Source organism: Rhinolophus ferrumequinum, chromosome 18 (assembly GCF_004115265.2).
Source record: "Rhinolophus ferrumequinum isolate MPI-CBG mRhiFer1 chromosome 18, mRhiFer1_v1.p, whole genome shotgun sequence".
Taxonomy (NCBI): domain Eukaryota; kingdom Metazoa; phylum Chordata; class Mammalia; order Chiroptera; family Rhinolophidae; genus Rhinolophus; species Rhinolophus ferrumequinum.
Genome location: NC_046301.1, coordinates 11,396,913 through 11,421,049, shown reverse-complemented (window position 1 = coordinate 11,421,049; position 24,137 = coordinate 11,396,913). Strand labels below are relative to the sequence as shown.

The 24,137-nt window shown below is 38.9% G+C and overlaps 1 protein-coding gene and 1 long non-coding RNA gene across 2 annotated transcripts in view; one reads left to right on the top strand and one right to left on the bottom strand.

Annotated features, from left to right (window-relative positions):
* The window catches only part of PCDH10 (protocadherin 10), a 42,068-nt gene extending 22,828 nt beyond the window's left edge, over window positions 1-19,240 (bottom strand). The window contains exons 1-4 of the mRNA XM_033135260.1: window positions 15,759-19,240; window positions 14,154-14,212; window positions 13,492-13,598; window positions 5,292-5,597 (exon numbers count right to left, since the gene is read on the bottom strand). Coding sequence (XP_032991151.1) covers window positions 5,292-5,597; window positions 13,492-13,598; window positions 14,154-14,212; window positions 15,759-18,389 — 3,103 coding nt within the window. The 5' untranslated portion in view covers window positions 18,390-19,240. The remainder of the gene's footprint in view (window positions 1-5,291; window positions 5,598-13,491; window positions 13,599-14,153; window positions 14,213-15,758) is intronic.
* Window positions 19,241-19,401: 161 nt separating this feature from the next.
* Window positions 19,402-23,448, top strand: LOC117038218 (uncharacterized). The gene is made up of 3 exons (XR_004425643.1): window positions 19,402-19,525; window positions 21,217-21,293; window positions 22,744-23,448. It is a non-coding gene; the product is annotated as an uncharacterized LOC117038218 (long non-coding RNA).
* The last annotated feature ends 689 nt before the right edge of the window (window positions 23,449-24,137 follow it).

The following is a 24,137-nucleotide window of genomic DNA, read 5'->3' as shown; positions in this document are numbered from 1 at the left end:
AAAACAAATTGCCTACAGAGATCACCAGAAGCGTGAGCTGCTCTGTTTCATAGCTTCACCTCAGCAGGATTTTTGTAGCTTTCACTTTAAATCATATTAGTTGAGGTAAACCATTATACCAACAACAAAAGAATAATAAATGAGATAACTTTATTATATCTCATTTATCTAGCATTATAGGGAGCTTCCAATCAGCTCCTGCATCTGTTAACTGGAGTGATTATATGAATTATAAGTAGATTACCTTTTTCAAAGAAGTAAAATATCATAAAAATCAGTGGACATTAAATTTGACAATAGATCTATAGAGAATATAAACTGGGATTAGGATTTTTTTTTTCCTGATCTTGAGTTATCATGTGATTCCTGCTCACAAAATTGAGGAGAGTAAACTATTTTGATTATGAGAGATTAATTATTAATTCCTCAGAAAAGAAATTTAATGGAAAAATAGAAAGACTGGTGTGATTCAAAGACCAGAGATTTGTCACAAAGAGATAAAGTTAAAAAAAATGAGAAAATGAGTTAAGTTTACAAATCTAGATACATTCTTATAAAGAAGAGTGAGAGAATAAAACCTTCAGAATCAGGTAATAAAAAAGTAGCACAACTTGATTAAAAAGTGAACAGACATTAACAAATCTAGAAAAGAAAATAAATATGAAAAAAAGATGTCCAATCATTTAGTGGTGTAGGGACCTACGAGATATGTTAAATGTTAAAAATGCCACATATAAAAATACTTATTTGTGGACATTTATATTTAATAAAGTGATGTTATGTTTATGACATTAGAAGAATATACAAATCTCAGAGAAACAACTACATGGGGTACGCAAATATGAAGATAATGTGTATCAATAAGAAAAGTCATTTTATTGTGAATTCTATATATCTCCTTACCATACTATCGAGTTCAATAAATTATGAAAACTGACAGAAGGCAGAGTGAGATAAGGGATTAGAAGAGATGTGACTAAACAAAACAAAACAATTTCAATCAACTGAAAATTTTAAGTGCTCTGTAGAATTAATATAAATTAATTTTAAGAATTTCTCCAAAATCAGGTTTACTATATAATAATAATAATAATAATAATAATAATAATAATAATAATTAAAAGTCTAGGTAAAATGTCACCAATAATTGCAATGTTTTGAAATTCTGACATGTTTTCTTAGGTTATGACATGGATGAGTAGAGTTGAATTTTCAAAAATGCTCAAAAGTAGGCTAAAATAAGGTTAGGTCAGGAAACAGCTAGTGTGATTTTTTTGGCATACGTTGAGTAGTCAAAATGTTATATGATAGGAAGTCAGGATGGACCATACAGTTTTCAATAAGTGATTCTCTATAGTCCTATGTTTCTAGAAAATTTCGTGGATTTAGGATTTAAAATAGCATGTTGTCAATGTAGTTCATTTAACTTCATTTAATATAATTTATTGTTGTATAGCTTAAATAAATGAAATATTTTCACAAATATATTTTGGATGAAATTTCTTTGGTTATTTATCTGATGATTGTTTTCAATTCTTGGAGAATAACTATGTTTATTGACAAGAAACCAACACGTTTCCAAATGAATACTCATACTTTTAGTTCTGTATTGTTTAGTCTAGTTTGAACTGAAAGACATACTTATTTACTGAAAAAAATCTTATGAGATGACGTACAAAATGTGAAGCCAAAATCATAATCAAGAATGATTATGAAAATAATATTAAAGATACTGTTTTAACTGGATTTTTCTAAATTATATTAATAATATAACATTTATCAATTATATTCTTGAACTTTATTTTTGTTCCTTATTTGCCGAGACCATCTAGAAAGACCATTTGAAAGACTAAATTATTTTAAATAAGATGTCGATGATTCTAAAAAATTCTCCCATTCATCATGATAAAAATGTGACCTTATTTTTAAACTCCACAAACTATTTTTTTTGTTTCATTTCAGCAAGTGTTGAAAACAGTGATTAAATTCTAAATAATATTTTAGTATTTTTTATTAATCTAACAAAAATTTAGGTGAATTTAAAAGTCATTAACATTTTAACATAAATCTAAACACTGTTTTGAATATAGGACTATATTCTACATGTTTAAATTTATTTTCTCAATATTTCAGTGTGTCCTTCTGGTCCTTATCAGAGTACTAGCAAACGACAACATTATAAGAAAAATAAGAGAAAGCACGCTCACAAAGTGCTCATGACTAACAAGGAAAGTATTAATAGATGTTCTGCAAAATTACTCCTGATTACAAAAATAAGTTCCATTTCATTAAATGTATCATGTGTACTCTTTATGGATTTTTTTCTTTTAAAAAAAAAGGAAATATGACTCAATTTGGCATTTTTAAAAAACAAGGTACATTTTTTAATATGTGCATACACGTACTTTGTGTAAACGTTGGTTTCCTGCAATTTTCCATTTCAACTTTAGCGATCAGAGATATAGAAATGGAAAGTTCTTGGGTATAGAAAATGATCTCATTTGTATTATTAAGCATATCACTATTTCCCTGTCATATTATTAATGACAGTGGCAGCCTCCTTAGGCTTTTTAGAGCTTTACAAAAACAACTAAATATAAGTTGCTTTTCTGAACATCAGGATGTTCATTATAAAACTAAATGGATGTTTAGCAAAAGAAAAACACCTACCGCAATAATTATTTAAGCATTCTGATTAAAAGCAAGTAATTAGTGTCAATTTTTAGCTTCTTTAATTATATAAGGGATGTGCTTTTCAATTTAGAAGATGAGAATATTTACATTCCTGATGATAAATGATACAAGTATTAACAACTATCACTAGGTGAATTTGGGGTGCAAAATGGTGAGGAACAGTTTTAGTTTATAGTTTATACTAACAGATTAACTATAAACTTGACTATGCTTATTAAATCAGGGCTATGATGTAATTTTAGTGATAATTGTGTGAGTCTAAGATGACATTAAACACTAGAAGTTTAAAAAAAAATCAGACATAATTAAAATTATATGAAGAACTAAGGCAAATATAAGTAAAAAAAAATAACTATTGTTCTGCTTATTTTTCATCCAGGTCAGACTTCATCCTAAACCCTAAATTTTAAGCAGAGTGATTTGGCTAAGACAAAGAAAATAAACTGCTATTGAAAACTAATTCATATTAATACCTATCTGGATAAAATACAAACAAACCTAATTTTCTTGATAAAATAATATATGCATTCTTTTTTCTAGCAACATACATCACTGCTAACGTATTGCATAATAGCTGAAATCAGGTTTCTAAATGAAAACACTAGGTTCTTGAGAATTAGAGAAATGTTCATTAAAATATATGCAGCATTCATATTTTATTAGTAAAAATTATTTCTGTGATTCTTCAAATTAAAAAGGAAAACTAGTCAGTAGAAAAATGACATTTGAAAATGTTTAAAATTTCAGTTCTATATGTAAGTGAAATGTCACCACGTTTACCATTCCCTAAGAACAAAAGAGATTTTTTCACTATATTTGATGTAGATTACCAGTTGACATATACTAATGGTAAATATTTGTATTTATTTAGACATGGAAACTTGAATTACTCTGAATCACATGATCTTTGACTTTTTGACTTGGAATCATTTATAATGTGTCTCTATAATGTGCATTCTTACTTTAAAGATAGTATGCTGTTTTGAACCTGGAAAAGCTTGGTTTTTGATAATAAATAAAAATTTAAATCCAGAATTCAATTCGCATGGCAAATACTGCACAATAGTTCTCATTCATTAAAATTTGATTTTAGGCTACTTTAAGTCACTAGTGTATGTAGATGTGTGAGTTAAACTTCAGGAATTCAGCATACAAATTACATCTTCGTTATTATGTGAGACGTTTCAATACTTTCCTTAAGTATTTCTGCTCTCCTTGTATTTTACAACTTTAAAAAATAAAGCAAAACAAATAACAATAATTCATAAGAAGTCATCATTATTTGGTCCTGAAATGTTAAAATACTGTCATGTTAGGGTAATGGCATTTCTAAATACTTTGAAAAACTGAACATAATCATTCATAAAACAAAATTGGATCACTTTTGCCATCACAATGTATGCATCTAATGGCAGATCTTTAATCATATGACACTGTCTATTCTTATTATCAATATCCAGAGCAGTAACCATGTCCTCAGGGAATTAAGTCCATGCCTTTCACACTTACATTGATAAGGCCTAAAATAAATGTTCTTTTACCTTTTCTCTTGTTTTTTTTTTTAATTATTTTTCCTTCCCATTTCATAAGTCATAAAATAAATGATACACCTGCAGCCTATCTAATCTTTGTTCTAGCTTATGGTTCCACGATTTTTTTTTTTTAACTAGAAGATAAGTAAGAAAACATCATGTATGATGTATTTACTAGAAATGATAAAAGGCTTTTTTTTTTGATTGAGTTGTTATGAGTTCTACCTAATCAAATAGTAGTTTGTATGGTTTGATCAAAATATTGAATTGTCATTAATATTTATCCACTATCTAAAAGGAAAAGATTCCTATGAGGCAGAGAATGAATGATAGAATTTCATTACCAAGATCCTCAAAGTAAATATACTACAGAATCCCAAACGATTTTTTATTTTTCACAGTGGTTGTATTAAATAATCCACTTAAAGAATATGGTCCCAGAATTGAAAGGCCTGAGTGCAATTATCAATATCTCGATATTAGAAGAATCTATTATTTTAAATAAATGAAGACTATTGCTGTATTGGCATGCTTCCATCACATAGTTCCTCTGGTTTTGATCAAACTTGAATCCATACCAACATATTATTAAATCATATTGAATGATCAAAGTGATGGCCGCATTGATTTCTGAATTTATTCTCACATGTTGATGTCACTATGGTAGAAAGATGATTAGGCGATGATGCTGGCATCGAAAAGAAAATGAAATCTCTCAAGGGTTGAGAGATGTTTTTCCACCTTAGTTAAGCCCTTCAAAACATGGAAATCAAGTAAGCAAGAGAGCAATCTTCAAAGGAATTACTAAGAGCATTTCAAAAATGTTTCCAACATCCAAACTGGGTTTGATTGTTGTCAACAACCATATCCTATCCCAGAAACCTGTCTTCCTGTGAAGCATTGTTCATTTTTCTATAGTAAAGCACTGACTGCCTGCATCCAAGAGTCACTTTTATCCTTGTTTCTGAAAACAACCTAAACTCTATTTTTACTAAGAAGAATGGCATGTTGAACTTTATTCTCTTAAAAGGAACACGTGGATACAGTCTTTTCTGTGATACTTACTCAAATATGGTGGTTTGTAAGGCGCTCGTGTATTAGACAGCAGTCCATCCAGCTCTTTTCTCTCCAGAGTGCTCTGAAGGGCCTTCTCTTTGCCAAAGGTGGAGAAGGACCGCTCTGCCCCGGGCTGCGCTTCTGGAGTTTCAAACACCTCGGTGTCTGGAACAGAGTCCATGCCAGGAACATGCAGATTGCTGCGATAATCAGCAGCCTGGCGTCCATCAGAAGGGACAAAAGAAGGCATCCAGCACCGATCTGAGTGGCCCAGCGCTTTACATTCCTCAGTGCAGTTGGAGAAGAGGTCCATACCTGTCAGTAGGAAAAAGAGAAACTACAGATGTGGGCTTCACCAACATGACCGGCTGCTTAGAAGTGAACCATTATAGGCAGCATAAAGAGTGATGGGTGAAGGTGTCTTCACAATTAGACCTGTCTTAACCTGACAGGAACCAAAAATCTCTGTATTAGTTTTGTGAAGGGTAAGACTTTTTTGGCAAAGAAGCTGCTGAAATAGAGGTTTCTAAATTACTCAGCGTATTGGGGGAAAATACATTGGCTCTAAATTACTAAATTACTCAAATAACTAGGAAGTGGTGAGTAGGAAAAGAATGAATAATTTTAAAAATGTCTGGTGAAGTTTATAACACAAAAAAAAAACAAGTGCAAAGTTTTCATAATCCATCATTTCTAATGATGATACATCAGCTGATTTTTTTTTCTTAGAGACAAAATTGGAAGAAATATGTGAAGCACTAAAGTTGATATTTAGATTATGAATCCTGACCATGAAACAAAAAGTGCAATTCAACAGAAAACTGGCATACATATTGATAAACCAGTAAATAACAAGAAAGAGATAAGGTTTTTGTGAGTGGCCAATCTTCCTAGGAAATGACTTCCCAAAAGGTATTTCTCAATGACACTCTGGTGGTCCATATTACTACAAACCACTTATTTACCACCTTAGACAAACCCAGAACAAATGACAGTAATTAGTGAAACCAAGGTAACCAAGTGCAATGTAAGTCAACTGCAGATACTATTGACAAATACCTTATTACTTGTTCTATATTGGGAAACACAGGTCCTAATCAAAACAGAACTGTTTGCTTACTAATTCTCAAATACAGCAAGTCCTCGTTGTTTCACCATTTTGTTATACGTTGATGAGATGTGAAAAGAACCTAACTCTTGTTTATGTCAATTGGCCTATGTAAAATTGGTTTATTATAAGTCGTTTCACTTAAAGCCACAGAGCTTATTGAGGGCGTTGAGTGAGGACTTGCTACAGCAAGATTTCAAATGCAACTTCAAATTTCATTGTCTCCCATAGATTGACGACTATTCCGTGTTATTTGATTATGGCTCTAGAAAGCTCATTTAGTTCCTTAAGCAAAGCATAGCACATTTGAGCACAATAGAACGCTATTTAATATTCATTTGATAATTAGCACTAATGCAGAAAAACAAGTACATAAACCAAAAATGTATTCTAATGTTTTTCTAAACAGAGTAACATGTTTATTGAATATATTTTAAAATGGCAACTTGAAATAACCAAAGTACTAATGGTCTATACATGCGAAACTCGAATGCTTGCCTAGCCTGGAAAAACGAGGGATATTTTTGTTTGTTTGTTTAACTGACAGAGTATTATTTATTTAATGAACACTCTTGATTGTTCTATAAATATCATGAGTGATTTGAACTCTCGAGCAAGTTTTAGTTTTTAAATTCCTAATGGTATTCTGTTACATACTGATTTATTTGTTTTGTATGTTAACATCTGTGTGTATAAAATAAAAATTATTTTCAAAATTACTAACCCTCTAGATTATCCATAAGTATTTTGAAATAAGGACAGTTAAAATTAAGTAAATTATGTTTAAAGAAATAACACCAAGCTTCTTGTCATATATTAATCTCACTTTATAATGACTTTTTAAATTTTAAATTAAACTATGTATAATGCCAAGTCTGACTTCGATTATAACATTCCATTGATAGTTGTCATGCATAAGCTTGGAAATAAATTACTGATCAGTGAACTGTTGAGGAAAGGAAACGTGAGCTGAAGGCAGGATAAGGAACCAGACTAAGAACCACAAGTAAAATATGTCAGTGTTTCCCTAGACACCAGAGAAGTTCAGTTCTTTATCCTATTTCCTCAAGGAGATAGGTAGAAAGAAAAAGAGAAGAGGAGAAAGAAAGCCCCGATACACATTGACACACCAGGTAGGTAGAAACTATTGAGAAAACCAGAGAGATTTGTATTTTGACACACTACACTATAAATGCTCCCTATTTGCAGTATGTGTGTGTGGGGAGGAAGAGGAGGCTTTTTTGATAGCTGGAACTACCGTTAAGAGTAAAATTATTATGAGCAATTACTTATTTTAAAAATAAGTTCAAGTTATATTAAATTTGAAGTGGATGAAATTAATTCAAATATTAAGATAGAATTGTATTATTGGATCTTGATAAACATGAGTACCTAATGCAAAATTTGGAGTTAATACAATTTTTTCCTCCCATGACTGAGAAATAGCATTTTAAATATATCACATGAGACTATTAACGATCTTTCGATCTTTTCGAGGACCTATACCCAAGTACTCCTATAATTATACACATGATAATCTCACACAGAAAAAATTCCATAAACTATTTTCTCAACATTATTATTCAGATATTTAATTATGTTCGAAGTTACTTTCAGTAGAACTTGTTTTTATGGGTAGTTTGTACTCAGTTGTGTCCATTTCGTCCTCTTGAACTGTATGGTTTTCTGCCTCTTAATTATTAGAAGCTCTAGGTGATGTAATAAAGTTCTCATGAGTCAAGAACCTATACAAAAAGTATATCATGTGCATAACAAAAAAAGTGGAGAGATATGATAAAGTTTTTTGTTGGAAGGACAATGTTATTTGACAGAAGGGAAAAAAATGTGTAAGTAATGTTCTTAGTAAATTTATGAACGAATCCTTTTAAAGTGGAATTCCCATAATAATAACACACAGCTTTATATAACTAGAATGAAAGATAAGGTGACACAAATTATGGATGAATGTGTTTTACCAGTTTTACTGCTAAAGCAAGCATACAAATTTCTTATGAGGGTAATATCCTAGAAACATTTTTTAAATAACACAAATAGTACATCAATAAATTTCAAATAAGTAATGGAAACATTCATTGAAAATTGAGTTTTTTTCATTTGTTTTTTAGATATATAGTTTGAGATCCAAATAAATTTTTCCCATTACTGGTCCTCACCTTAGGGAGCCATTGAAAGACTAACATTGTTTTGTCTCTTTTCATTTATCACTAGCCCCGTTAAATATATTATTTAAGTGGTCAAACAAGCAGAGATACATTCAAGTTTTGCTATGATAAATGATGCACAGAAATAACAGGTATTACAGTCCATGTGACATATTAAAATGCTCATCTTTCACATTGCTCTTGAAATTTTTTTAATGGCTCAAATTGAAGCCCCAAGAGAAAATAAATTTAACTTTTTTCCCTCAATCAAATGTTTTTCCTGTAGAACCTGTGGGATTTGTATACCAGAAAAATACAGGCCAAACCTCAGTGTTGAAGTTATGGTAATTTCTAAGAAATATCTCAGCATATATATTTTACTTGAAATTTCTTCTCCTACTTATTTATTTTCTCCACTTTTTCAAAAATAATCTGTACTACCAGGCATGACAGCTGAAGTGATAGACTGCCTGTTAAGCATAGATATATTTAGACAAATTTTAAAATGCATCTTTTTTAACTGGCAAGTAACTTATCCCTATAGTCAGAGGCAGTAAAATTACCACTGAAAACAAATTGTGATTTCAAAAATATTGTTTTCGTATTCAATTTGTGCTGTTTTCTGATGAATGTAATAATACAAAATCATGTGTACATTTCTTTCACATGCATAAAAAAACGTTTATTTTTTTAAGACAGGATAAATTAATTTTAAAGAAAATCAACACAATTTTTTTGAGAAAATTTCATCCTCTAACAACTTAAAAATGGAAAACTGAGTTATTAATTAAAACCACAAAAATTGCTATAATTATTAGGAGAATATGGTTTGGAAGCAGATATTTATCAACATAATTCAATCATGAAAATTCAAAACACATATATCAAAATTTTCTCCCTTTCGAGACTTACAAAATCTTTATAGTTTTTCTCCATTTTCCATTGATATGTTATATATATATATATATATATATATATATATATATATATATATATGGAGATATATATATATCTCCATATAAGTTTCCAATTATAAATCTCTCCGCATTACCAAGTTGTAGCTCAGATTTTTACCAGTAACTTGAATAAGCTTTGGCAAATAATGGTGTAAATTCACTTTATTTATAAAGTCAAAAGCTAATTTGCCAGTGTCTAAATTCTTGTTTGAGTTGGGAAAGGAAAATTTATATTTATAAGTCAAGAATTCTCTTGTTGTTTGTAGTAGCTGCTCAATGGCTTATTATATTTCACGTATATAATTTATCTGTCATTTTGAATATACTGACAATTGAAATCACTTTATTTTTTGACGTATAGTCAAAGTTTGACCATGTATCATGTACTGATATCATAATAATCAGTTAAGAAATAAATAAGTTCCCTTATAACTGAAAGAAAAATTAACGAGAAGAGCAATTTGACAATTTTCAGTTAAACTATAAGAAGTAACATTAACAGAATCACTTATTAGGGTTTTTCTCTTAAACATATGTATTTTTAGGAAGGAACAATTATTAACAATATATTCAAAATTAATCCTAGTATTATGTGCATGGTCAGTACTTAATAAATGTAAAAAAACAAAACAACTTCTTACAACTTAATAGATCTCCTTAGATGTAACCCCAATAATAGTAAAATGTTAAGAATATACAGCTAAAAATGTGTATCAGTATTCTAAATTAGAAAAGCCTATATTTTAATGTAATTATATAATAAACAAAATTGACAATTTACATTTTTTAAAGTCTACTTTGGCGTTTTTGGCTATTTAAGCTGTGATTAATCAGGTTTTCCACTTATGATGATTTATGCATGCATTTACCACATCTCCTTGGACTTCTGCCATATCTAACCAATACATCAATAGTGCACTGAAAAAAAACGGAAAGCACCTTGACAAGGCTATAGAAAGAAAGTGCCACAGAGCAGTGGTCAAGCCGAAGAATTTCACACATGGAGCCAGGTGCAGTGGAAAACTGAAAAAGCTTATGTGATTCTCTGTGCAGCTGCCTCGGTATTTAAAGCCCTTCTATGAACAAGATTGCTGACTGCAAATGGCTTAGAAAGGGGAAAGGCAAGGGGAGGGGGAACAAAAAAGAAAACTATTCATAGAAGAATAAATAGATGGCATATCTAAATAAATGCATACAAAGTAATGCTAACATAGAAAAAGAGAGTGGGAGCAAAGAAAAAGTTAGGAAGCTTGAACAGGTGAAGCACTAAGTTAGACCGTGTGTAAAATGCATTATGGAATGAGGTACAAACTAAAAGAGAGAAATCAGAATCTGTATCTTTCCAGTGTTATTTTTCCTTGATAATCTAATCCTTTCCCCTTAAAATCCAGCTAAGTGGGATTTGCTTATTAGTATGAAATGTTTTCATACCTAAACCTGAAAATAAATGTGCTATAAATATTTCCTAAATATTGCAAAATTGCAAGATCAATAATACCTGGCTTTTCAAGGAAATAAAACAGATTTACTTGTTTCCCTGAAATGGGCTTAACTTTTAGAAAATATTCTAGCTACTTGGTGTGAGGTTTATAGTACACAACATTATGGACTGGAAAGTATGGACTGGAAAGAAATCATTAAGTGCATTTTAATTCTCTGCATTTAGAGTTTTATACTTAAAAACAGAAAACATTCAAAATCATTCTTGTAATAAAGTTAGACATATTACATTTGATTGCAATTCAGCACACAGGGTGTGATTACTTCTTAATACAAGTTATCACAATTCCAAAATAGCTATTCTTGTGCCCGATATGTAGTGGCTGCCCTATAACTGCTAATGAAATACACAATAGATTGTAAATTCTATGCTGCTTTCACATGTTTAAAAACTTAAAGATAGGAAAACATTTTGCCATTTTGATCAAGAAAAATAAAAACTGCCTTACTTTTAAAAAATGTTTTCCAGCACACAATTTAGCATTTTAATTTTCCTTTTGATGCTTTAACATCTCAAATAATTTGAAAGAGACATTACCAAAATGGCAACACTGGAGTGCCTGTGACATAAAACAGCTACTGGAAAGGCACATTGGTGAAAACATATTCCCATCCATCTTCCAAATTTAGATCTTTTTGCAGATGTTTATTCATTTCTCTTTATTCGGTTAGGTTATTACAGCTCATTATGTCTGAGGGACTAAACTAATTGAAATGTTCATTGAGATTGGAGTGCTACAAAAAAAAAGTAACAACAACAACAAAGTGGGGGAGTGGGCAAAGAATAAAATGCATCCTAGGAAGCATGCAGCAAATAGAATTTTTCTTAACATTAAGTATTTTGCTTTAAAGGTATTAAAAGGCTGATCTGTTAAGTTAAAAATTTCGAGAAAACAATAAGAATGCATGATTCTAAAAGTATAGCTTCTTAAAGAGAACAATAAATCATATGCCATATATAGGCCAAAAATGAAAGGGACTTTGTACTCAGATATAAACTTCTGGCAAGATCTGGTTTGTTGTCAGGTTCCCAGACACTAAATAGATTCTCTGTTCACTTAGCGTGAAGGCCCGCAAGGGGCAGGGACCTCCGGGGATTCTTGGCAGTTCTCAAGTCTCATTAGGTCTGCATATTAATGACTTGCAGCAATATAAAGAGACCCTTGAGCAGCCTTTCCCCTCTTTCCCAAGCCTAAGGCAGCCTCAGACACAGCACACATTAGCCCAGTGATAGGCTTGCAGCAACCACTGCTGCCAGGTGACCATGGGGCGTAGACGGCCCTTTGACACACTGCTTCAGCACCATTCAGAGGTCCACCAAGTGTGTTGAGGAATGGGTGCTGTCGAGGACCAATAATATCTTGAAAATAAGGACCCTCTCACTCTGGGCTTGTCGTTAACCAAAATAAAGGTCAAATCTCAAGCAAAAGGAGTTGAATCCAAGAAGATCCAATGACAGACATTTTTAGAAGTTACAAAAGTTGACTTGCCTTTCCATTTCCTCATGGGTCAGATCAACACAAAACTTAATCAGAAAAGAAAAAGTAAAGGAAAAAAAAAATTCAACAAACACCCTTTATAGTTGAAGTGCAAAGGAAGCAGAAAGATAACCCAAACTTTATGAAATTATTTTCCTTGTTTTATTTCTAAGTGTTTCCTTTACATATTAGTAATTAGTTATCAGGATCCTATAAAATGTGAAGGTTAAATTTATACAGAAAAAAGTAAAGTATATAAAATAAAAAATATGTATCACACTGTGACAACTCATCAGTGACTATCATTAAACCCACATACAAATACAGAGTCCAACTTTGTGACAGATCAGGGACTCTGGTTGAAAATAGGAGGAAACCTAGGATACTTCAAAAAACATACATTGTCAAATGTTTACTAATGTCCTGAAGCCTAAGAACCCAGAACTGGGAATCCCAGTTTCAACCTACTTGTGACTTTTAATCACCATTTCTTCTCTCATTCAGTACTTGGTGACATGCAAAATGACTTGTTCTAGAAAGCAAGAAATTTGGATTTTCGTCCCCAGTCCTCCACTTATCTCCTTGTGACCTTATATAGGCGAATTAATTTCATTCATCTTCAGTTACCTCATCCATAAATAAGTCTAATAATACCTTTATTGACTGAAGATAGGGGACTGGTCCAGGTGAGAGATCTATGGCATGTTGCATGAGATATAATTCCATTAAAGAACATTATGTAAGGAAGAAAAAATATATATTTCACATTCTAACATATTCCACAAGGAATTTCTAACTTGAACTCTCCAAAGGAACATTGAATTTTTATAATCCTCTTGACTATACAGTTATTAACATAGGGTGACACTGTCTTTCTAAAGAGCTACCAACATTAAATTTACAAAAGAAATTACCTAGGACATGATCTTTTCTAGATTTAGTAGGGAAAAAAGAAAAAAAAAACTATAAAAATCAGCATTTAGAGTGCCCTTTGATCACACTTACCAGCTGACTGGCCACGGTTGGTGGCATCATGATCACTATCTCCCTGTTCACTGTCTCCATGACCACTGTCCTTAGAGCTTACTATGTCGGCTTCCTGGAATGCAGAACTAGAAGTACAAAAATGTGAATATTAGAATAAAAAAGGTGAAGTAACACAGAAACATTCTTCTGCCACCACATGGTCACCAATGGCGCTGCAGATTCAGTTGGCTTTATTTCTGCATGAAGCTCGTTTTCATAAACTTAAGCCTAACTCTTTAAAATTGAGCATCGGCAGTCAGCGTGAGCACTGAAGGCATGTAAAGTTTAGGTATCATTCGAGGATGGGAGCTAAGTATGTGTTTATATAATTTTTATACAGTAGATGTATGCATATATATATAAACTGGAACAGTTATGAAGACGATCAAAAGCAGTGTAGGAGTGTAAACTGACAAAATATTCAAATATATTAAGTTGTATATAAATGAAATATACCCATATTTTTCTATGTATTATCTAGGAAACCCAATATAATTAGTATTTATGTCCTGCCTTAATTGGAAATACTTTATATGTGTTATATTTTAATATTGAGTTATATACCTAATTCCTACTTTTATTAGGTAGTAAATTGTCCATACACCAAGCCAGGAAAAAAAAAAAAAAAAAGGAGTCCATACCTGTTAACTCGGCGAGGTCTGTCAACTAGATAGCTGAGTTCTGCTCTCTGATGTTTAGTCTAGAAAAAAAATAAATAAATCAAGAGCATTTGAATGCTAAGGGTTTAAGGAATAGTCTGCTTCTAAGGTTAGGAACTAATTCTAGCTTAAGAAATTGTGGACATTTTTATGAATTTCCATGCTGTCTTAAGACTTCAGCCTGATTGCTGGGTAAGGGCAGGGAGATATGGAAAGACACTTCACTCTAGATTTTTAGTAAATGTTAAAAAGCATTACAGAAATAAAAGGCCAATTTTAAATGTGTGGGTGTTTTTAAGGAGAGAATGCAAGTGACCTCATAGCTGGGACTCATAAACTATCGTCTCTAATGGAGTCAACAAAGTTATACTCTGCAGTCTTTCTCTCAATGGCTCAAAAAAAAAAGGTGTTTTGGTGCATACTGGTTGACACAAGAAAAACAGCACGCTCAATAAGCCAAAAGTTTGGATATTTTATGGAATTATTTTGTTGTTTATTTTCAAAATGTGCTTAAGATACAAATGAGCTGTACAAATATTCATGAAAGTCAATAATATCTAAAACTCAAATAAATAAAATAACCTGTCAAGAAAATATTTCATAATCCTTCCACCAAAATCTTTCCCCCTCCAAAGACCCTCTGCATCTTCCTCCCAGCCTCCACCACCCACACACCTCTTCTGGTCCAAACTTTCTTTTACATAAATCGACTCTGTTCTCCCTCTCCCTCCCTCCTTCCAACTTTGCCACTTCTCCATCTTTTAAGAAGAAATCAGAACTGACAAGCCAAATTCTTTGATGAAGAATGCCGACAGCAATGATTTATCAAACACAGTGGCAAGAAGGTGATTATTAGCTAAAAGATATATTTAAGACAATTGTTTACGCCTTCTATTTAGTTTAAGCTTACAGGGGTTTGTGCCAAAACAACTTCATTCAAATTCACACTGTGTGGGCCTTCGACTTCAAGAGCGTCTGTAAACGCTGTCCAGAGCAGAACTGAAGGCTTTTCTGCAACTCGAGTTCAGAGGACATGGATCTGATAACTCATTCACTACAACATGCATTCGAGTTTAGACAACTGTGCAAAGTTAAACAATCTATAACTTACTTTTACACGCGACTGAAAGCATCGATAAACAGGGCAAAACAATTAACTTTATTAACGCCTGGGACAAATGCAAAGAGAAAAAGACCTTTGCCAGTGCCAGCAAGTCCCTCTACCCCCCGCCCCCTTGCCCCCTTACTCCCAGATTTCTGAGAAAGGAAAGGACTGAGAGGGATTAGAATTTTAAAGGAAAGATGCCAGAAGGAAGAAAGAAGGTTCAAGGTGGCAAAGCACCAAGGGGAGGGAATGAAAATAAAAGTGGAGGGGTGGAGCGCAGAAAATTGGGAACAACAAGTTTAGGTTACACACGAAGGGGTGGGAGAGGGTGACCCCCCCTCCCATTCTTACCCCTACAAAGATACAAATAAGCTAATATACTAAAAATAAATATACAGTGCACCAGAGATACAAGTGCCAGGCTAGAGGAGGCTCTCAGATGGAGGAGATGAGAGATGATGGTCCTTTCGCTTCAGCCTTACCTCGTTGGACAAAATGCTTCCGTTGGAGATGATGTCGGGCTGCTGGTCTGTGTAGCCGGTGACTATGGCCCCGCAGGGGTTGTGCTCAGTGTCCGTACTCCGAGAAGGGCTGCAGGGCTTAAGGAACATTAAGTCGGTCTTGGCGGACTCAGGGGTCAGGCAGACCTGGTAGCAGTAATTCTGGTTGTGGTGGTGGGAGCCAAAGCTCCCGGACTCCTCCACCGGCACTTGGGCCGGGTTGCTGGGTACGTTGGAGCTCTGCACCAGCATGATGTCGGACTTGCTGAGTTTCTTTTTGCGCGCCCGGGCTTGGCGGCCGCAGCAGGTCGAGCCCCCACCGCCGCAGCAGCAGCAGCAGAGGCAGCAATCGCTGGCCAGACACGTGTAGATGTTCAGCTTCTTCTCTTTTTGGCAACGCACGGCCAACACGATCATGGCCAGCAGAAAGATAAAGGACACCGAACCCAGCGCGATGATGAGGATGAGGGTAAGGTCCAGCGAGGTCTCCCCGCTGCCTGAGCGGCTGGGGCGTTGGTGCTCCCCTGACCCCCCGCCCCCACCCCCGCCCCCGCCCTGGGGCTCGACAGCGCCATCCACCAGCTGCACCACCAGGGTGGCGGTGGAGGACAGCGGCGGCTGCCCGTGGTCGCGCACCTCGATCACCAGCTCGTAAGGCCGCTGGGGGTCGCGCTTGGCAGGCACCCGGCGCGCGGTGCGGAGCTCCCCGGTGCGCCAGTCCATGCGAAAGAGGTTCATTTCGTTGCCCCGCACAATGCTGTAAGTGAGCCGGGCGTTCTCACCGTCGTCCGCGTCCACCGCGGCCACACGAGTCAGCAGGTAACCCGGCTCCGCAGAGCGGGGCAGCACCTCGCGCGCTGGAGTCCCGTTGCGCCCGGGCAGAGGCGCCACGATGGCAGGGGCGTTGTCGTTTTGGTCCACGATGAGGATGTTGACTGTGGCATTACCAGCCAGAGCCTGGGGGCTGCCGGCGTCCCGGGCCTCCACTTGAAAGCTGAAGTCCTTGAGCTGCTCGTAGTCGAAGGAGCGCAGGGCGTACAAGTAGCCGTTCTCAGAGTTGATGGACACGTAAGTGAAGACGCTCATGCCTTGGATCTGGCACTCGAGGATCGAGTAGGCTAGCTGGGCGTTGGCGCCCTCATCGCGGTCAGTGGCGCTCACCGCGTAGATATAGGCGCCGGGCACGTTGTTCTCGGTCACATACACGTCGTAGACCGGCTGGCTGAACCGCGGTGCGTTGTCGTTCACATCTGACACTTGTACCTGGATGGATTTACTAGTGGAGAGCGCCGGCTCGCCTCGGTCCCGAGCCACCACGGTCAGGGTGTAGGAGTCCCCCGACTCTCGGTCCAGGGGGGCCTCGGTCACGATGGTATAGTAGTTCTTGAAGGAAGACTTGAGGCGGAATGGCACATCCCCTAGCAGCTCGCACTGCACCTGCCCATTCTCCTCTGAGTCGCGGTCGGTCACGCTGAACAGGGCCACCACTGTGCCAGGCGCCGCGCCCTCGCTCACCGCCTCCTTCACCGTGCTGAAGCTGATCTCGGGCGCGTTGTCGTTAGCATCCAGCACTCGCACGAGCACCTTGCAGTGTGCGGGCACGGCGTTGGGGCCCAGGTCCTTGGCTTGAACGTACACTTGATACACCGGACTCTCTTCATAGTCCAGCTCGCCGCTCACCTCCAGCCGACCGGTGCGCGGCGACAGCCCGAACAGCTCCCGCGCCCGGGGCGAAATGTGGCTGCTGAAGGAGTACACGACCTCGCCATTCTGGCCCTCATCTGGGTCTGTGGCGTTGAGCTGGATCACGAGCGTGCCCGGTGGCGAGTTCTCTGGTAGGGACACAGTGTAGACGGGTTGGTCGAAGGCGGGCACGTTGTCGTTGGAGTCCAGCACTCGGATGGTGAGTAGGGCCGTGCCGGTGCGCTGCTGCTGGGGGGGCAGGACCCCTCCCCCACCGCCGCCTCCTCCTTCACTTCCTCCTCCCCCTCCTCCCCCGTCCACCGCGGTCAGCACGTAGCGGTGCACCGCTTGCTGCTCTCGGTCCAGCGGCTTCTCCAGTACCAGTTCGGCGAATCGGTTGCCATCCCCCTGGGTCTGCACGTCCAGGGAGAAGTAGCTGTTGGGGGTGATCTCGTAGTCGCGCAAGGAGTTGGTGCCCACGTCTGGGTCGAATGCGCTCTCCAAGGGGAAGCGGGTGCCCGGTGTGGCGCTCTCAGAGATCTCCACAGTCAGGTCCGGCTCCGGGAAGGAAGGGGGGTTGTCATTGATGTCCAACACCTCGATCTCCACCCTGAACAGCTCCAAAGGGTTCTCCAGGAAGACCTCCAGGTGCAGGACGCAGGAGGGGCTCTGCTTGCAGATTTGCTCGCGGTCGATCTTCTCGTTCACGTACAGCACACCGGTCTCCAGGTTGAGGTCCAAATATGGGGTCCGCGAGTTGGGCACCGTTTGAAACCTGCGAGCCGAAAGTTTTGTAATGTCCAAGCCCAGATCTTCAGCAATATTTCCCACGAAAGTGCCATGTTCCTGCTCCTCCTGCACCGTGTAGTGAAGCTGAGAAAAGACTCCTTCCACCATCCAGAGCAAGGCAAAGAATAATAGCACAATCATCTCCAAAGGGAAAGGAAGCAGCTTCCCGCAGCCAGTCAGCTACCCGATCACCTCCCCCACCACAAGGAAAACACACACACACACACAGAGACACACACACACATACACACAAATAAAAGTGAGCTAAGTGGGGGGGAGGGGGCTCCTGTGGCTTTCTGTCCTTAAAAATCTTATTCCTTTTGCTTCATTTTAGGGCTTTCCGCAATTCAGCCTCATTTTTCAATCTTAGCGCAGGAAGGGTGACAGGCGTCCCCTTTCCTCATCTGTAATCTTCCCACTGACCAATTAATAAAATAATAATACAATAGTCAGCGTCCTTTATTCCGACAGTCTTGGCGCAACGCGGCGCTGGCAAATCCCGAGAAGGAAATTTCGGTATTTCAAGACTGTCCTCGGTTTGTCTTCTTGCTGATGGGAGGAGAAGGAGGAGGAGGGAAAGAAGGAGGAGGAAGATGAGGAGGAAGAGGAGAAGGAAAAGGAGATGCTGCGAGCACCGCTGAACATGCCTCTTAATGTCAACGGCGGGCAAATGCAAAAGGGCTTAAAAACAGCGAGAGAATTTTGTGCCGGAAAAGCATAGTACGGCTCTGCAGCATAAAACTTTCATTCTCTTCATTTCTCCCGATGGATGCTCTTCTTGGCATTTTTTTTTCCTTTTTCGCTCTATTTGTATTTTTTGGCTTTCTTAGTCTTGTCTTTCTCTGTCCTCATCTCCACCGTCATTTGACTCTCTGTTAGTGTGATGAACAGTTTCTTTTCTGCTGTTTGCTTCCCAAGCCTCTTTCCCTCTAACCAGTCTCTCTTCCTTCCAGTTCTTCCCTCCTCCTGCCTCAGCCTTAGAGCCTGTGATCTCGGCTGGCAGTTTCTGAGCTCCGAGCGCAACGCTTCTCTGTTTTTGCGCAGCGCCCTAATTCTGCCAACCAATCACTGAGGAGCACCACCCACTGAGCCACTGCTAATTGGCCGACCTGGCCGTCAAATAGCTGCGTCACCTGGCAGCCGGGTGGGGCGGGATAGAACCCGCGCCCGGGCGGTCGCTGTGAGTGTGAGTGTGAGAGAGGCAGAGAACAGCCCCGCAGGTCCCGAGGCGCTAGCTGGGGACTCTGCCGCGGAAAGTTCCCAGTCCCCAGCCGCAGGTAATGGAAAGGGAATAGAGAGGTTCCCTTGTTTGTATAAGCAAATGCGAAACCATAATAGCAACAGTAGCAGCGGTATCCTCTCTCAGGAACGGGGTTTCCAATGACGCTAACATTCTTTTTCCTTTAAGGTATTTTCCTTGCCACTGATCGTGGAAATCATTCACCGAGAACGGGAAAAAGTTGCAGAGGGGCTATTAATTGGTACGGGTTACCTGATTAAGGAGCTCTAGCAGAGACTGTCAGGACATTTAAAAAACGGATGTAATATGGCCCGTGTCGAACTAAGCGTGGGGTCCGCGGGGGCCGTGCGGAGCAGGAGTAAAGCAGTGGAGTGTGGGGCGGAGGTGGGCTTCACGCCGAGGGGTGAGCAACTGGCCGCTTCTATACATATGCGGACTCTTGAGAGTTGCCTTTTCCCACCCTAATTGTAGACCCACAGTATTCTTACCAAATAGATTAATTCGCTGGGGGACTTTGAGCTATGAGCGCTTTGAGCAATAACCGAGGGGCCTATTTCATTGAGCTCTGCCGGGAGCCCGCCAGCCTCCCGCTGGAGTCGCCGGCGTGGAGCATCTTGCACCGCCGGGCTTTGTAAGGCGCCTCGGATATCCCTGCGCCTCACTCGGCCAAGTTCTACGCGGCGGCTGCGCGCTCCGGCTATTGCCTGCTTTTTTCCTGACAATTGGAGATTCCCTCTGCCCCCGCCTCCGTGTTAGACCCCGGCACCGATTCTTGCTCAGCGTGGGGCACACTCGCTGAAGGAGGACAGTCCGACGGCCGCGAACTCGGGCGTGGGTGGGTCGGGGAGTGGGCTGGAGCCGTGCCCAACCGGCCCCAGTGTGTGCCGCTGCGGGTGTCGGCGAACGCGCTGGCACATTCACGGTGCTCTCATCCATCCTCCCTGTTCAGACGCACAGGTCTATGTAAGTCCAAACGGACCCCCCTCCCGGACCCCGGGGTCCCGAAGGATGCGCTTGACCAGCTCTGAGTGCCCACTCGCTAGGCGCGGGGAAAAACGGCGCATCCAAGCATCCAGTTCCTATGAAGTTAAAAATGCAGCTCGAACTCTTCAATGCTAGAGAGGATTGCATGTCAGTTCTCTAAGAAAAGATTTTAAAAACAGTTTTATATTAATTAATGGGCGGTAGAGGGCTGTTGATTCGCTAAAGCAGCCCCTGTTCAGTCTCCTTCTGAAACCAAGATAGGAAGGTCCCTTTTGGCTCCCTGGTAATGAATGACCCCAGAGTAACACCACCACAACCTTCGGGAAAAGGAGAGTCGTTTACCCCACCCCGAGGTAAGTTGCCATTCCCTCCTGGCAGGGGATTATGGAGGGCAAGTGTCCAGAGGCGTGATTGCGCCAGTCCCGCCAGTGCGTGCCTTCTGCCTTGCCCGGCCCCCACCCCCGCTGTTTCACGGTGATGGGTCCTGCCTTTGAGCGGTTAGAAGGAAAGGATGCCAGCAAAAATGGCTAATCCTTTCCCAGCTGCAGTAAATTGATGACTGGCCAAAGCCAAGCGAAAACCGCTGCAGTTAAAATGGTTTTACCGTCACGTCTGCGACTGAGAATGCAATGACACTTTATAAAAGGACCTGTGGATCAATGAAAAGGAGATTATAGTGCATCTGAATATTAATACAGCATTGCATCTGTACTTTCTACCCCTCCCCCCTTTCTTTTTCTTTAGATCTGCAGGATTGAAATGACATGTGTTGAGGTCTTCAAGCTGACTCATCAGAATCCTAGAGCATTTTTTAAATGACGGTAATTTTCTGATGTTTTCATTTGTACGTATGGAAACACTTGTGTGTGTGCGCGCGCGCGTGTGCGTGCGTGTTTGCGTGTGAGAGCCATGCGGCTGAATGACAATGCAGATCCAGAAATCGGGGAAGAGGTTTGTGCTCTCAAAATGCACATGAAGTTGGAGCAGAATTGGGGCATTCGTTGAGAGCCAGAGAGCTTCCAGAGGTAGAGATGAGGACGTGGAGAGATGGCCAGATTTGCCTGTAAATAATCACTGCAGCCACTGGAACACTTGAGTTGTTTTTTGTTTTTTTTGTGTGTGTGGTGTTTTTTTTGTTGTTGTTTTTTTTTTTTTTTTGGTAGCGGTTGTGTTTGAAAGAGCTCGGCAAACGTGGGTTACAGGCGCCTCCTAGCGGCGAAAGCAGCATAGAGCAAGCCCGAGAATTTTGCTTGGAGCTCTGGTTCGGCTGGGCTCGCCTGTTGGGGGCTCTGCAGGATTTCTTGGGTCGCAGAGGCCTGTGTCCGCGCCGGCAACGCTGGTCCGGGTCCTTTAAAGGTCTTGCCTCTCTGACATGCAGTCTCTGAGGCGCCCCGGTTCTGGAGGATGACGACTGGGTATTCTGCTGGGGAGAACAGACCAGAGCTCGGCCTTCTGCTTCCCTCCTGACAGCTCCTGCCAAGGGCAATTGCAGGAGCATTTTGTTGGAAGCCAAGATTCAGATATTGATAAACCTGGAACCATTAAACAGCCCCACCCAGTCACCCACAAAACAAAACTACACTTTAAACTGGCCTTTTTAAAATGCCTCTTAAGTGTAACCGGTGTATTCTCTCTCTTGCTGTGTCAATCAAGCAGATTTTAGCCCCCTTTCCTTTTTCTTGTTTACTGTCCCTTTGGTGGACCCCAAAATTTACTGAGACAATGAGTATATAAATAATAGCCTTGGAGGCGGGGTTGATGACCTCTTTGAAAAGCAGAATATCGTCTAATACTGTGTCATTGGACACCCCATCACTGGAACCTGGAGGGAGAAGCAATCCCTAGCGAACAGAAACCTTATCTTCTACCCTCCCATGCCCCCTCCAGGAGAGCATCTGGGCCAGAACAAATTGCATCTTAAAACAGAAGGGGGGGAATCGTTATTATGTAGAAGGACGTTATCAAAATCAATTTTCAAAAAAGTCCCGGTTGGTTTATGAGAGTGATAATGCACATTCCTCTATTTCATGGGGCTCTCAATGCAGCCGAAATAGGGGAGCACTAAGGATCCCACAAATGCATTTTATCTACCTAGCTACAAACTTTGAAACTAGGTAACAGGGTTGCTTTCTTCCCTGCCCTTTTTGGGAAAGGCAGGGGTGGGGGTCGGTAGGAAACAAGTTTCTTAACCAGCGTTTGGATAAATGAATGTTTGCAGTGATTTAACTTGACTTGCAAGCAATTTGTTTCTAAATCCTCTTATTATTGCAGTGTGCCCAGAGCTTTGAGAAGACATTTTTTTTTTAAAGAAATGGAAGACAAAAGATTAAAATTGTCAATAAGGAGTCTTTCAAACGCCAGGCTCATCCCGGATTGAGCTAGATGGTCCTGGCACCTGTCATTCCCAGCAAGGAGAGTGCAGAGAACTAACACAAAGGACTTGGACTGCATTGCAACTCTTCAGGGTAACCATGCAATAGGTTTATTTGTAGCAGTGTAACCTAACTTAAGAGGTGGGGAGGCAAGGCTTTGGAGCCAATGCCATAGACGCTGTGTTAGCCTTTGTCTATAGTAAAGAGTGAATGCTGACTAGAATTTCGAGAAAAAACACTTATAGCCTATGCTATGATAAGCATTCAGATAACTCTTTAGTTGCTGTGTTTTAATGCTTTGAACACAACAGAGAGCAAACCAATTCATGTTTTGGGGACTTAGACTACTAGATATTCCATTAAGCATTACTTGATATTCAAAGTAGAAATGTTCTGTTTTGTTTAACCTGGTTAATATCGGTGTGGCTTCACATTTCAGTGTCTTTTCAATGATCAGACAGGGCCAGCATTTTGTTAAACTCTAAACAGTGAATTAAAAGCACTGATGAGCTGAAGCAGCCCTCTAATGCAAAATGACAAATTGCACTTAAGCAATACATGAACAAGAAAATGATTTATGGATTTTTACAGTGGTCTGAGTAAATGAAAGCAACATGAATTATACATCCTAATGCTCATGGTATCATTTTCTGATAGTACTGTTTTAGTTCAGATGTTGTCCTCTCATCCTTTCTGTAAGAGATATTGATCAATAAGAGGTCCAGGAATATTTTTAAACTAGGCAATGGTGTTGATACTGCTTCCAAATACATATGTTTTCCCTGGTTATAGGTGGGTGACGGTGATGAACATTGAGTATACTGACATTTTTTGTTAGCTCCTTTACATGTTGTGTCTTTTAGTGATAAATATATAGTTCTTCGGGAATTTATGTTTTGTTCCACACCTTCCTTCAGAATGCAAATAAATAGATCTGATTAAAAATCACCATCTTTAGTACATCATGACCTCTTTTTCTGAAAATCAAAATGCTTTACCTCATCCTACCCTTTTCTTTCATTGCTTTGGATATTGAAACATCTGATTTCTCCAAAATGTCTCTTGTCCTCTTTATATTTGTTTTATCCGACTTCTTTTTTTCCAGAACAGTGTTCAATTCCTTAGTGTGTTAGAGACACACCTGAGTTAGTAAAAAGGTCATACGCTTACTTTTTTTTTTTTTTTTTGGACTTAGTAGACAGAATAGATCTTATGGCTGTCTTAAATTACAGAAGAAAAATCAATTAGATAAAATTTTATGTGGTGCTTGTTTTTGAGTCTGAACATTTAAAA